The 16,081-nt window shown below is 36.4% G+C and overlaps 1 protein-coding gene across 1 annotated transcript in view; it reads left to right on the top strand.

Annotated features, from left to right (window-relative positions):
• The window catches only part of sca (scabrous), a 29,223-nt gene extending 15,961 nt beyond the window's left edge, over nt 1-13,262 (top strand). Inside the window, exons 4-6 of the mRNA XM_073075032.1 lie at nt 9,199-9,654; nt 10,262-10,462; nt 11,580-13,262. Of these exons, the coding sequence (XP_072931133.1) occupies nt 9,199-9,654; nt 10,262-10,462; nt 11,580-12,296 (1,374 nt within the window). The 3' untranslated portion in view covers nt 12,297-13,262. The remainder of the gene's footprint in view (nt 1-9,198; nt 9,655-10,261; nt 10,463-11,579) is intronic.
• The last annotated feature ends 2,819 nt before the right edge of the window (nt 13,263-16,081 follow it).

The following is a 16,081-nucleotide window of genomic DNA, read 5'->3' as shown; positions in this document are numbered from 1 at the left end:
CTCTTCTCTCTCGTACTGTGTTCTTATTATTCAACCCCTCAAAACATTACAATATTACACATTTTCTTCCAAACTTTATCAACATAAGCATATACACCCAGTATAGATACATCTATCATTGTAGGTACGCTTACCTGAAGGATATTTTGGTAGATTTCATATATTTGATATCCTCGAGCGTACCTGTAGGTACACGTGAATTTTCATATTTGAAGTTCTCGCGAAGCTAGACGGCAGTTTATTAGAATTTTCCTTGCTTTGAGCGAGCCGGAGACAGAGTTGTTTTTTGAAAAATTCCCTTTACAATATTGCATAAATAACAAATATTTACGGGACGTCGCGCAAAATGCGTTGTGCAGGATCAAAGCACTCCTAGAAACACAGGAAGGATCCTTCTCACCCCGCGTGAAGGCGTATTAAAAAGAATAGGGTTCGTTATAAATTATGTGAATAAATCGTAAAAGTACGTACAACTAAAGCTTCCTAGTGGAGCTCATGATAAAACACAATATTGCTTGCGTTTGTGCAACAACAGGTGGCCCGGCCCTTCACGCTCGATGGTCATAACCGTCGTCAACGGCCAACTTATTTACCGGTCACTATGCGTTCGATTGAATATCGTTTGAATATTAAACTGTAAAATCCAGTGGAATAACTCAATAAAGTCCCTCGAACTAAATAAAAACAAAAGTAGTATCCGACACGATTTTAAATTAACTGATAGACATTTCTGTGTATTTTTATATTGGTAAATTCAGGTTAAGATTAAAACATCGATTCTAATTTCGCTTTTGAGATAATTCAGACATGACTTTCGTAGTCGACTCGTATGTACAATTTTACATGCCTTTAAAAAGATTCGTGCAGTAGTGCGTAGGCCTACAGCGCATTCAATTTACATCAAAGATCAGTCTCGCAACGTGCAGATACCGGCTGATTGAAAATCCGACAATTTTAATTCCAGCGGCGACCTATTCAACAGCTTTGTCAACGTCTGCCTGAACGAAAACTTTTACAAGCAATATTCATTGGCCGAGTACCGGGCAAAAACTCGCTAAATCTGAATAGCAAATCCACCTGCAGGGGCCAGTTCACAACACGGAAATCCCATTGAGCAGTCGCACAATAGGGCCATGTGAACAGCAAAGCGAGCCGACAGACTAGTGATGACGATCTCAGATCGATTAATCGAAGAATCGATCTTTTGAACCAAAATCGATCGATTATTTTAATCGATCTCCAGTAATGGAACGATTCAGTGAATCGATCTTTCATCTTCGAAAATCGAAAGTCGATGTTTTTAAAGTCGAACATTGACAAATGTGATTCGATTTTTGGAGATTGATTCTTTTGGCTTCGATTGTTTTGTGAATCGATTCATCACACTTCGATTCGAATCGATTCAACAATTTATTTTTTGGGAAAGAATCCCCATCCCTACGACAGACAGGGCGGGGTTCCAATAAAATATATCAATACGCTCAGGCAAAACCGTATAAAGTTACGTTTATATCAAAATAATTTCACGAAACAACGCTATGGGTCAGATTACAATAATAACGAGATATAAATACGAGATAATTACGATAGGATTGCCTTTCATGACGCACTTTGACTTTGTACGAGTATTAATATGTATAAAGTTAATAAAATAAACTATAAAGTTTGAAAAAGTATAAAACAAAAGACCCAAAAAGGTAATAACACTAATAATACAATAACAAAATTGTTAAATGTTAAATGGAAATTAAATATTATAAAACGCTGCTGGCGGTGGCAATAGTGTATTTCTTTGTGAAATTGTCATTTGTTTTCGCTTGCTGCGCCATATAATATTTAATTTCTATTTTATATTAAAAGCAGGCGCTGTATTAAAAAATAATATAGCCTATGTTACTCGCAACATCGAGACGAATTCTACGATGCCTCATATCCTAAAATCCATCAACTCTTTTAATAAAATTAAACCTTTTCTTGATATTGATAATTTACAACGTTCATTATTCCCGCGCAAAATACAACTCTAACGTCAAAAGCGTTCTTTTTCTTTTTTATGCTAATGCATACAGCCAGTAACTATATAAATAGGCACTTATTATTATAAAAATAACACATCACTAAAATAACACAAAATAATTAATTAAAATAATATCTACAATAATAAAATAATTTGAATATATTTCCAACACTTTAAAAATGTAAAGCATGCTGAAGAAATAAACATACCTACCCACAGGCAAGCTTACATGCTCGCAAACATTACCCTCCTTCTGGTGAATCGTATAAAAAATTAGGACGAGCTTTCAACGCCTCGATGCGCAACCGAAATTGCGAATCCTGCAATAATTGGCCAAGTGCAAGTCGAAACTACACGGGGGTTCCGTACCAATCTTTACGTGTTTTTCATTTTGATGTGAAACATCTATAGCCGCACGTAAAACCGATTTCTGGCGTGGCGACGCATGCCGTGCACGCTATACGATGGTATATATATACAGTCTATATGCAGTAGTGTGTACGGTGTGGCGACGCGTCGCCATGCGCAAAAATCGTAATATTTTATTTTATCATTATGACATATTTAGTTCCTATCACAATATGTTCTTTTCTGCATATTACTTTTACAAAATAATGTCGATGTTTCACATCTGCCAGGCGTCTCGTGATGGCTCACATTGTTTTTTATAAAAATTCCCCGTTTCAATTTTTACAAAATTTTCATTATAAAATTATTTTTAGTATTTTTATTTGTTATTTTAGCAGCCATTAATGTAAATGCATTGTGAAAATTAATACTCGTCGTTAATACTCGTCGAAAAATAGCGGTTTCGTGTATGGCGAGCCTGTTTATTTTTTTTATTATATTTAGTATTTATTCAGGAGATAGAGCCATGTTGCAGACGGACAGAGCGGAGGCATAATAATAGTCCTCCGTTTTTACCCTTTGGTACGGAACCCTAAAACGGACCTCACACTGAACGATACAAATTACACGAAATCCGATCCCCGGCAGTAATTAGCGAAGTCGATGACAAACTTTTTTTGACCGAAGCTTATGAACAGATTTACAACCTGACGGAGTTTACACGTTACACGATTCTAGTGTTACTTTCTCAATTTTCAGCCTTTAAGCACCTGTTGACCGGAATTCGTTAACTTAAGTCCAATTAGAACAATGTTGTAATATATTTGTTTTGTTTTACAAAATGAATTACATCAATCATTGTTTAATTAATATGACTGATAAAAAGTAATGATAATGATAATGATAGTTCAAATCCCAGACCTCTGATTTTTCAAAGTTATGTGCGTATAGACATTAATTATCAGTTGCTAAAACGGTGAAGGAAATTATCGTGAGGTTTCATACCTGAGAAATCTAAAAGAAGGAAAAGAGTTTGCAAAGGTATGTGAAGTCTACCAATTCGCAATCGACCAGCGCGATGGACTATGGCCTAATCCTTCTCATTCTAAGAGACCCGTGTCCAGCAGTGGGACCGTAATTGATGATGATGATGCTGATAAAATTAAAACTTTAAACGTTAAATTGGTACAATCATTTAGAAGGTCACTTCACTTGCAACCGTGACAAAAAATTGAGGCTATCAATGGCTCTTGTCCGTGCATTGAAATTTTCTGTGAGCGCTGTAGAATCGCCATTAAAATTATTAAAGAGCATTGTGAGTACGCTACAATCGGTAATAGCATCCTCTACATTGCGTGCCTTTTGTCCGTAGACATACTGCACACATGCAAAAATTCGTTTGATGCGCCCAGATAATACGCGCAACGGAATTCGGGTATTTTTTCCAAAAGGCTTCAACGTAAAATTCTTAGTTATACTCACCCTGGATGCAAAAAAACATACACATGTACCGTTCCGAGAACTTCATACACTGCGAACAATATCGTGGATCGATGGATTTCTATTGTGCCCTAACATAAAAACATATTTGAAGTATTCTATTATTTGGCCGCTGGGGTACGGTATTTCGTGTTGTGAAGGTATGTCCTTTAACATCCATTTATATTGCGATAAAAAGCCATTATTGTATCATTTGTTCGATAGTTTTACTATTTGAGACGTACGAGTACATTTAATATTAAATGTATGTATCACTGTTCTTCGTCGAAAACTGCAGTCGCTGCCTGGTATCTGGCTTTAATTTTATGGGAACATGTTATGGGAGCGAATTTATTGTACCTTTTGATGTTGGTAGATCTATTTATGGTTCGACTACGACGCCATCACCGCCACACCTATTTCTGCCTCATAACAGCAGTGTTAAGCGCTGCTGTGTTCTGGTTTGAAGGGTGTAGTGGGGTAGAGCGGGTATCTGTGACCGACCTCATGTAGGAATATCTAATCCTATCTAGGGTTGATTACAGATGTCCATGTGCGGCAGTAGCCACTTACCATCACATTGACTGCACGCTCGTCTGCTACTACTATATTATAAAAAACCTCTAATAAAATCAGCAGTCCTATAGTAATTGGCGATTGTTTTAAAGACACTACAATTACCCTTACGCGTCCTTGAAACAATGATCATTAAAGTCATTAAGTAGATGACGTTACATTATTAAAACAACAAACGTGGAGGCGGTTCGTGGAGTGATATTAAAAATAGCTTACATCTGCTCGTGCACAATAAATGAGATACCGGCATATGTGCAAACTGGTCCCGCTTCCGCGGTCACATACGAGTATATGTAGGTAGCCTGAATAAGAAGTCTTGTGAAGAACCACTTTTGTTTTTTCGTTCAAAATCCTAAATAATAGAACGGAACGGATGCGGCCGCGCCGAATCGCACCGAGAAACGTGAAACGATGAGTAGGTTCTCTTAGTGCTCCCACGCTAACTATTGGTATCCTTTATGAACTTTACCATTATAATTCACCAACGGAGTACTAGGCGTGATCTTATAACGTGTTTTCGTCTTTATTGATTTCAAAATCAAGTTTTTGTTGATCAAAATTTTACACAAGGTACTTAGATTAGGCTGGAAATCAGTTAGAAATAATATTAACTCTTTTTACTCATTTTAAACACATGTTATTTAATACACCGATGTACACCATAATCGCCATACGACGACTCGAGCCGTCTTGTTCCTATAGTGTACAATAAGATGGAAATTAATAGAAATAATTGTATAGATAGTGTTGCCACCTGCTACTCGTAATGTATGCGTGTGCCATATAGCGCCATACAAAGAGAAATAAATGGTTACATCTCATTGCCCGGAGCCGTGGGCCTCACCTGGACCGCCACATGGCGGCTCGGGAGACCTGCTTCAACAACATGTCACTCCGTATTTTTATTTTTTATAAACATCCATTGTAAAGAGGCTTCCTTTTACGTTTATTAAAAGTTACTCTCCATTTACTTGTGGTCAACCACTTTATTGCCCTACTTGGCACGGGTCTTCTCTCAGAGTGTCAGTTACACCAAGTCCGAATTAATAGACTTCACACTTTGAGAACTTTATTTATAAAGATCTCTCAGGTTTCTTTATGATATTTTCTGTCAGGTTTGGCATCTTCGGATATCGGACCTCCAACTTCGGAGTTCCACATTGAGAGGCCGAATTTCAAAGCTAGATTATCATTGCTAGTTATTAAATAAAGATAGTAATTATGTAAAGTAATACTTGATACAATTCTTATAGAAACCAATCGGATAATCGGCATAATGTCGAATAACTAGATAGGTATTTACTCATTACTACCTATTGGTGCATATACATAAATTCATGGATAATAATATGAAAGAGTAAACAATATTTCATAGATTACACGAAAAAGCATACATATACTACTAGTTTGAACAGAACCTTAAATAAAAATTTCGATGTGTTGCAATTTCATGAGATTTATTGAATTTGAATATTGAACCTTCAATTTTACCTCAATTACCAATTTAAACGTTTTTGGTAACCTGAAAAATAATATTTTAAAGTTGTTTTCATTTATTACGGTGAGATATAGGTATTTTCCATAATATAGCATTTTTACAAGCTATTGTCGATTGTTTAGTTGATTTACACCGCGATCATAAAGATAGGTTAGAAACCTTACAAAATAAAACCTACTCTAAATAAAACCATAAATAGTCATGCATAGTCACGTCCGTCTCTAATTTTAAAATGCTTTATAAAATATATAAGACGCTTCTAACTCATACACAACGTACCCACGAACAGCATTCATTAACAATCGTAAAACACGATGCATAAAACAACGCGAAAAGTATCCTAGTACGTAAGCAGAATGGACAGCCGTCTCAGGATTTCAACAGCCTCCTGGAACCTGTTCCCGCGAGTGCCTTAATTACAGTGCCGACGTTTTGAAGCAGATGGCAAAAGCCACCCAGCCCGTACCTACCCCGACCCGCCCACACCTCTCTCCTAAAGCGCATTAAGGCGTACTTTTGTCGCCACAAATTTACAAAAATTCCATTGTTACTCCGAACAAGACATTATTACCCCCGAGGTTAAGTTTTTTCGTTCCGTGTATCTACCTGCCCGCTGCCCGCTGCGGCCGCGAACATATTTAACGAGCGCAATATTTGGTTAAATTTAACAGAAAACAAACAAGTAACGATCTCATTAAACAACCAAAGCGGCGAAATTTTATAAATATTTATAAATATATACCATAATAACATTGTTAAACCAGTGGTGAAACGATGGCAAACATTATTATCAAACTGTTATGATTTACGAAGTGGGCAAATATTTGCTTTGCATCATAATAAAATTCAGCGCTGCAGTTGTGAAAACAAATGCGAAAACGGAGCGAAAATACTCGGGGCTATTTTCTACGGAACATTCTTTGTTCGTCGCCGCTGCTACACTATGCAAAAGCGCGGCGCATCTATGGCCTAATACGTCTATGAATATTTCCACGTTATCTCGTATCTTGCAGCCTTCTAGTGTGTGGCACCTCCACCGCTCGCCTTACAACTGTTCTCTCGCACACTATGAATATTCCCGTCGGTGCCACTCGTTTCTTCATTAGCGAGCCAGCTTCCCTCTTAGATCCTCATTCCGTCTTAATTTTTGCATTCCGCTTTGAGATAGATCTATTCGTATTATGAGACTTTAATATAACAGATACATAACATATTACTATGAATCAAATTAGGTATTTTTTGAACTATAAAAACCAATTGCGATAATCTTTTTTTGCATATGAATAAGGTTCCTGGTACATCATGATGTTATTTCATAATTATAAATCATCTTATTTGAATGAAAACAGATATTATTACATAGTTTCGGGAAAATGTTATTTTTAGGAAATAAAATTATTAACCTCTACGTGTTATTCGTAAGGTAATTAATTACTATAGGAAGTATTCCTTACAATAATTTGAAATTATGTGTTACCATAATTCGCATGAATACCTAATATTTTACATATACGCCATTACTTTTGTCAGTTTTCATATTGTTAATATTAAGAATAAACTTTACAAGGAACTTAAAATATTGAGCATACCTACATCCGGTGTTTCCATCTAACATTGGTCTAGATATAGATTGGAACTCATTCTCGGGAGCGCTACAATAGTCGTACGTACCTACCCTACACAATATCTCGAATCGAACGGCTTCAATACGTGACGGAATATCAAACGAAGCTGATCTTGTATTTTTAACCACAACATCGGCATCTCACTACGTGTATACTAGAGGCTTCCCGTGCAATCCTTTGTATTGTACATTCAAATAGGGTTGTCACGTATGAAATGTCGCACTATTAAATTGTAGTTTGCAATACGATCATGCTATTCGTGCGTCATGTTTTTTTCTTATAGAAAAGTGAAGAGATATATATCCTTTACGTAAAGGACTATAATATACAAAGTATGAGCTCTGCCTTTCACGTATGACGCACTCTACGAGCTACAGACTGTATTATTTGAGAACAGCACGGAAATATAGGTACATATGTGCTGGTATAAGAATGCCTTATTATTCTTAGTCAAAACGTATCGTCGATAGTGATTCTAAGTTTCACTATAATTACTCGGGATATTAGACGGAATTCACGCGACTAATAATTGGTAATGATTACAGTGAGAATTCAGAGCATAAACCACAATTCATGGAGATACTGGTTGTATGCAAATAAACACGATTAATTAAATTATTGCTGGTTAGATTACCGTTACGCGGCGTACTCCATCAATTTTAATTAATATATTTATTCAACTGCCACGTTTACCACAAGCGGTAGAGTCAATTTGTTTATTAGTATTGAAAATAATCATAGTCAAAGTCAATTAGCTAGATATTAAATTAATTTTAATATGCTGCCAGCATCTTGGGTACCTTGCCCAAGGACAGCGATGGTGATCATTTTTTATGGTAGTTTTTATGTTTTTATATTTTTGTATTTCGTTTTTGTATATATGTACATTTTGTAAATAAGTTTCTATTAGTATATAATTTGATTTTTTTTTGTTTAATTAGTATTCAATTTTTTTGTTTCAAATATTGTATATAACCTTATTATTATCCAATAAATTATCTATAGCTTGTTTAAAAAAAAAAATATACCAAGCACACAAATAAAGTGAATTTTATCTTTTAATGATCCAAAAGCTATTAAGCTCGATTTTTAATTATCACTTAAAGTTTGCAAGTCCTACTATAGAAACCTTATTACAATGAGTTGTTGATGTTTCCTTATTTCTTCAAGGTACAACCCTCCAAAGTTCGAATTCAAAGGTACTACAGCCACACCAATTTAATGTTTCCGAAATGTGCTTTAAGGAAAATATTCAGCATTAAATTATTTATTGTTGCTTTCTAACTTAGTTTTTAGATGTAGAGATACTGTGATCGATTTCTGGTAATATTAAAATAAGTACATAAGTATGTAACCATGTGCAATTTATTTAAAACCTCATCGTCTGTTACTTATTTCGGTTAAAATACTAGTGAATATATCTATACTAATATTATAAAGAGGAAAATTTTGTTTGTTTGTTTGATGGTAATGAATATGCTCAAAAACTACTGGACCGATTTTAAAAATTCTTTCACCATTCGAAAGCTACATTTACCACGAGTAACATAGGATATATTTTATATGAAATATCTTTGATAAATAGATTTTGAAGCGGTACAATGTTTGCCGGGTCAGCATATCATTCATATATTTATAAAAAAATATTGTCGCAGGTCAAGACGAAACAAATGGCAGATATGAACCTGGGCAACTATAACGACGTGCTGGACGGCCGCGAGGGTCGTCACGGCGAACTGAAGCATGCCCACAAAATTCGTCACAACAAGATGGTGCACACCCAAATCTCACGTCTCGCCCGCACCCAAAATCAGCTCGATGAGTACCAACAGAGCCTGCAGACCCAAATCCTCGACGTTCAACGCCGACTTGACCGCTTCGAGGAGCCAAACTGGAATCTCCTGTCCGCTAAAGTCGAGTTCCTGGAACTGGAAACTAAAAACTTGCGCGATGAACTCCAGAACACCTCGCAGAAAGTTTCCGACTTTGACAAAGTTCACGCCTCCATGCTCGAACTGCGTGAAGATTTGGAGAGCGTCGAAAATAAGGCCGACAAAACCGTTCCCGAATTCAGAAAGGAGATCTCCAAATTGGATATCAGCTTCGCTAAAGTGAGTCTAGTAAATCTTTCAGTTTATAAGCTCATATAACCTACGGTTGCAAAGTACATCATATCGTATAACTTTAATTTAAACCCTTCTTTAATAAAAATATATTTTCATTATCTATCTACCTAATTCTCACATTAGCATGAAAATATGATAGTAAATCCTTTACAGCGTTTACGGTCCGTTAAACCTGTTTATGTCCAACCTTTTTAATAAAGGTTTGCCGTAGAAATGCATGGACTCTTTTATGAAAAAGAGTACGAAACTCCTAAGCTTCAGGCAACAATTAATACGTCCCCTTTGTGTCTCGAATGTAAAAATATGTTTTTTAAAATTGAACGTATTCTACGGCGAACTTGTACACAAAATTTAATATTATTTATCAAATAGAGTATTTCGCGTAACATTTTTTGCGGATTGTTTTTGAACATAATAGTAATATATGCAGTTGTTGTTTAAACTGAGGTTTAGTTACTTGTACATTATTTTTACACAAAATGCAAATTGATTTATCCAAAATAAACTTTGTTATTTACGTTTGGTATTAAGGTTTTAGATATTTTTATCGACCTTAGTTCACCAATACTAATTATACCTTTTTGCTTCTTAGCTGAATGCTCAGTCGTCATACCTGAAGGAGAATCAAGAGAACTTACGTCAGTCGGTGAAGGCCATCGCCGTGAGCGTCAGCAACGCCATCGACCGCGCCGAGATGGACCGCCTGGCCGTCAAGAAGATCAACGACACCGTAGCCGACCTGGAAGCCCGCTCAAAGCAGCACTACTACCGCCTGAATGACCATATCCTGAAGGTAAGTTTTATTTACTAGGATAGTCTGGTGGTCGAAATTCGACCGTTTAAAATGACATTTACTACATCAGTCCATTTTTCAGGACAATCACCTTCCCACTCTAATAGCTGTCTCCTGCGTTCCATAGCACGCATCGTGTTGAAACATACATTCTGCAAATTTGCATTGTAATACGAAAATTACGATAAAGTTATCATCGCAATACGTGGAGGCAAGAGTCTAAAAAACTTATTAGTTAAGGCACCTATAGATAAAGTGAAACCTCCATCGACTACGAGCGAATATGTCAAAAGTAACGTATTCTGCTAACGCTAAGGTGGCATTGGCTTTCAATTCTCTACTGCTATATACAATAATGTTACTAATAACGAAGACATTTTTAATACGCAGAAATATTAGGAAAAAGTTCTTGAAAAAACTTACTAGTTTATTTACAATATGATTATTAACGTAGCAGTACGGTTGTTTAGAATAATGACGCCGACTATTATGAAAGCAGAAACCAGCCTTATGAGTTTTATAGCTTCTGTTAATTACTTGCATAATTACACTGGCACATTGAGTGTTAAAAACGTTGTTCCGCAAATCTCTGGATTAAGTCTTTTGAAATTTTAGCTTCGCGAGTCAGTTAACTAGGGTTACCATGTGCATTTTATTCTTCGTACAAATTCAATTTAGTCAAAAAGTATTTTCAAGCGAAATAAACCAAACTTTTTGTATAATACAGATTTGGAATGAAAAAAAATGATTTTTTCCAGGATTTTTATTTGTCTGTTTGTCCTATTCTAACGAGAGAACTTGGTTACTCTGCAATGCCCTATTTTGAGTCACGTATTACACGCGGTAGTAAATTCGGTTTGTTGTTCATTCGTGGGATTAATGCCGCGCAGATAACACATAAATTTATTATTCAAACGGCAACTCTATTTGAATCTAAACATAACTTCAACTCGCAGCAATTGGGGGCTAATACCTTAAGTATCTACGTACACAAACTTAAAAGCGGAACACCAAATGTACGTACATAATTGCAGATAGAAGATTATTCTACTTACTAATGTTTTAATTAACTCTTTACTTGTACATTGTGTTTTTTAAGTATTGCCATTATTTACAGAGCGAGGCAAGCAACCTCGAAGCTAACGCGACTGAAGTCATTCCCCTGCCTCAGCTGATGGGAGAAGTAAAGGAACTGCAACCTGTCCAACGCGAGTACGAGGATCTGGTTAACCAACTGCCTAGGGACTGCTCCAGCATCTCTGGCCCAGCGGGGACATACTTAATCCACCCTGGGAACTCACCCATCGATACCTGGTGCAGCAAGGGTAGCACTCTTCTCCAACGTCGTTGCAACGGCTCCATCGAATTCAACAGGAAGTTCTCGGAGTACGTCCATGGCTTCGGTAACTCTGCCTCCGAATACTGGATGGGTCTGGAAACTATGCACCAACTTACCTCCGACAACTGCTCCTCGATGAGAATCGATATGACCGATATCTACGGTGGTGGCTGGTACGCCCAGTATGATCACTTCTCCGTAGGCAACGCTGACTCCGGCTACGTGCTGGACGTGGCCGGCTTCAAGGGCAACGCTAGCGATGCGTTCGAGTACCAGAACCACATGGAATTCTCGGCTATCGACCGCGACAGGGACATCTCGAATACCCACTGCGCGGGCAACTACGAGGGTGGCTGGTGGTTCTCGCACTGCCAGCACGTGAACATAAACGGCAAGTACAACCTGGGCCTGACCTGGTTCGACTCGGCCCGCAACGAGTGGATCGCGGTGGCCACCACTGAGATGCGCATGTACCGCCGAGCCGGATGCTCCTAAATCATAGGACCGGGGAGAGCTAGTAGGATATAAAGTAATAATGTGTTAAATCATACCAAAGATAACCTAGTAATCGATGATACTTTTAATCAACTATGTATTACGCGTATATGGACGGGCGATAGGCGTAGGCTAATTTATGCTATTTCTGACGTATATTAACAGTAAGAGCACTCATTTCCATTGTATTCTATGCTCCTGCTTCATGTTTAAAATATAGTCTGCTGAAAAAAGCAACTAAATCGATACCTACATAGAGTGAACTTATGCGCAGGTCGTATATTATTTTTAATTCGTCTTGTTTTATATTTTAATAGTATGTTGGCACCTACGCCGTAAGTTACAAAGATATTTCCGTTATGTATAATAAGATAAAAACCATGCCTTTGATGGAATGCATAAAATGCAAGAAGACTGTGAAGTTTCCGTCGACGTTCACAAAAGAAGCGCGACTTTCGTACTTAATTATTTCTATCTTCTTATATTACCTGAAAACGCGTTACTAGCAAAGAACATTCCAATTTAAGTGGCGTTAATAGAACCCGTAATTATGTGGTTGTAAATAATTATTTTATTATTAATAGATTATTACTTCTTAGTTCTTAATATTTATAAAAATTAAGACTGTTTTCACTGCGCGGTCGCAGTAAAATATGTTTCTTTTCGATTAGGGTAGGTACGTAATGAAACGCAAAATAACGCTAAATAAACATATATTTGCAATTCAAATATTTCGCATACTGAAAAAATGTGTCACATGTGTGGCAAAATCGATCGCCTATTCAGATCAAGCAATTGCAAATATAACAATTTGTTTCGACTTTCCTGTGCAATTATCATGTTATAATAGAAAGTAATAAAATATTTAATCATTAGAGCAATTTTGATCTTTCACAGTGTTTCGATGTTCAATTACAGTAGAAATGTACCAATGCATTTAAACCAAATAAAGTTATTAAAATGAAACTGTGTTTATTATTTCGTATTCCCTGTTAGTTTCTTACCTTTGACATATTAAACTCTTAGTGCCAGCGACAACCTCCTCCTCCTGAAATGTAATCAATTTGTTTCAAAGTGCAACAGACTTTAATCGACGCACAGATATATTTTTCTATAAATAGATAACTAACCATAATTACACTTGTAGATCAGAATATTTATATTGGTAACTGTTAAAAATCTTGTTTCGTAAGGTACACAAAAAAATTTTAAAAATATAATAATACTAAATTTAATAAGGCCTAATAGCTTGTCACTGAAGTAGAATCTCCAAAAAATACATTAACAGTAATTTTAGATAAGTATATTGATTTTATAACTAACCCTTTTGAAGTCAGTAATTTTCTCGTAAAGGAGGTTGTTTGGTGAGTCAAAAGATATATTCTCAAACTTTCCGTCTAATAAATAACACACAAATACAAACGATACACTTATATACACAAGATAATCTGTAAACGAACGTTAAGACATATAAAGTAACTGATAGGCAAAATCCATTTTCTTTAATAGTAAACAAAAATATAGAAATTTACACAAATATAAACTTGTAAATATACCTACATACTTATACATAAACAGTAAACATTTAATTTAGAATCCAAGTCTATATATCTCCGCAAACTGGGGTCTTTTCTCAGGTATGAGTGCACAATTAACATTACAACGATTCGGTATCGATCGATTCTTATAATGCTTAAATGGCTATCCTATCTGGGGGATATCCTATCTGGGGTTGATTACATATGTCCATGGGCGGCAGTAGCCACTTACCATCAGGTGGACTGCATGCTCGTCTGCTACTCCTATATTATAAAAAGAAAAAATGGCGACCAAATATTGCCCGATATAAGTCTGTCGTTTGCTGAGCGCTCGGGGTCATCGTTGGGAGGTTTCTCCAGTAAAAGTTTCTCCAGTCTCTCCTAAGCGCCTTATTTGAGAATGTCAAAATAAACTCATTTATTAAAAAAATATTCAAACAGGCTCACTGTAATCCTCACAAAAACCCTCTCCCATATAATAAGATACACCTATTACACTATAAAAAATTACATCAAATTCAACCGAACGCCCACATATGCCACGGAACTTCCAACGTTGATACTCTGTGAATTGCACGGATAATAATTAAAAAAATAATTAAATTCCAAGTACCCTTTGGTGTTACTGAGAATAGCGAAAATGTATGACCACGGTGGTTCTACCATCAGTTACCACCGCCACGCTAGTGGTCGTGGCGGTGGTAGCTGTGAGAAAGTTCTTGCCTTTTCTGTAAATGTGTGAATTCCGGTTGACTTATGAGTCGACCATCATTCTTAGTTCTCAGTAGTGGCAAGGCCTCAGAAACCTGCTTTAGTTATATTGTTTTACAGATGTTGGTTACTCCAAAATACAGTTCAACAGGAGTCACTGTCGCCAAGGCACCCCTAATTCTAAACAAGGAGTACTAGTTGAAGTTGATCACACTTCCTACGCCTGAGGACTAGGATGGAACAATTAAGATAAAGAATATACGATATTATACTTATCCCATGCAATGAAAGAAATAGTAGCGCAACAGTGTTACAAAGCAGATAAGTGTTCGTGTCACAACCATAACCTAATCTTCTTATATATAAAATTCTCGTGTCACAATGTTAGTTACCGTACTCCTCCGAAACGGCTTTACCGATTTTCACCAAATTTTATATGCATATTCAGTAGGTCTGAGAATCGGCTACTATCTATTTTCATACCCCTAAGTGATAAGGGTTGTTCACCCTTAACATTTTTTTATTTATATGGCAACACATCGTTTGCCGGGTCAGCTAGTAAGTCTATAAATATCCCTTGTGCCATAATACGTTTTACGTTGATTTTGTTCCCACAAAAAATGAATAACAAAAAGGATCGTAGACGTGAGAGCGACCTTTACACAGGGATAGCGTTATACTATTTATAATATTTTTGCTACACACATAAACAAGTAACCAGGTAGACTCCTAAAATATAATTACAGAAAGTTGCAAACGTAAAGTAGATACTACCTTACAACCAAGTCGGTAAAATAATTAGTACTTAGTAACCCAAACAGTATTTGACATCTTTATGTCTTCAATAAATAACGCAATGTATCCTCGGCGACTGAATTTGAGCTTTTAGCTTTAACTACAACGATTACCCTCTATGACAATAGGGGGTCGAAAATGCGCCGAGTGACTTCAAGAAAAGATGGACTATGCCCTTTGTTTTGTTTTGCTCCACTTGGCGAGGGCACTACAGTGCCCTCAGATATGCCTATGTCTGATGCGAATCATCAAAGTAAGATACATTTCAAATGCCAAATCAATTTAATCAATAAGAAAACCAAAAATAAAGAACTCCATATCAAGTATAACAATTACGATAAGCTAAAAGAAAGTCTTATAAAACGTAACCAGAAAATGTGCAGGTATACTGTATTAGGAGCCTATTTGTTGTTGCCAGGTCTGCGACTACCTAGATGCTAATATTATAAAGTGGTACGCTTTGTTTCTACATTACCCGAGTATGTCAGAGTAATCTCAAAATGATATGGCATAAAGCTTTAAAATGTAGCCAAATTTATTTCACAGTAAATTGAATCGGCGTACACGAAATACTCGTATAGTTTGCTGCAACTAATTATCTTATTGCGAATTTCAACATTTATTATTAAATCCCTCTGTTTTAAAACATTACGTGAGTAGATGCCTCAAGGGAAATATTTCACTATTTTTTTTTTATAATATAGGAGTAGCAAACGAGCATGCAGTCCACCTGATGGTCAG

The sequence above is a fragment of the Epargyreus clarus genome, unplaced genomic scaffold (genome assembly GCF_041222505.1).
Source record: "Epargyreus clarus isolate Ecla_fem2 unplaced genomic scaffold, WU_Ecla_fem_2.2 ptg000007l, whole genome shotgun sequence".
Taxonomy (NCBI): Eukaryota; Metazoa; Arthropoda; class Insecta; order Lepidoptera; family Hesperiidae; genus Epargyreus; species Epargyreus clarus.
This window is presented reverse-complemented; position numbering and strand designations above follow the sequence as displayed.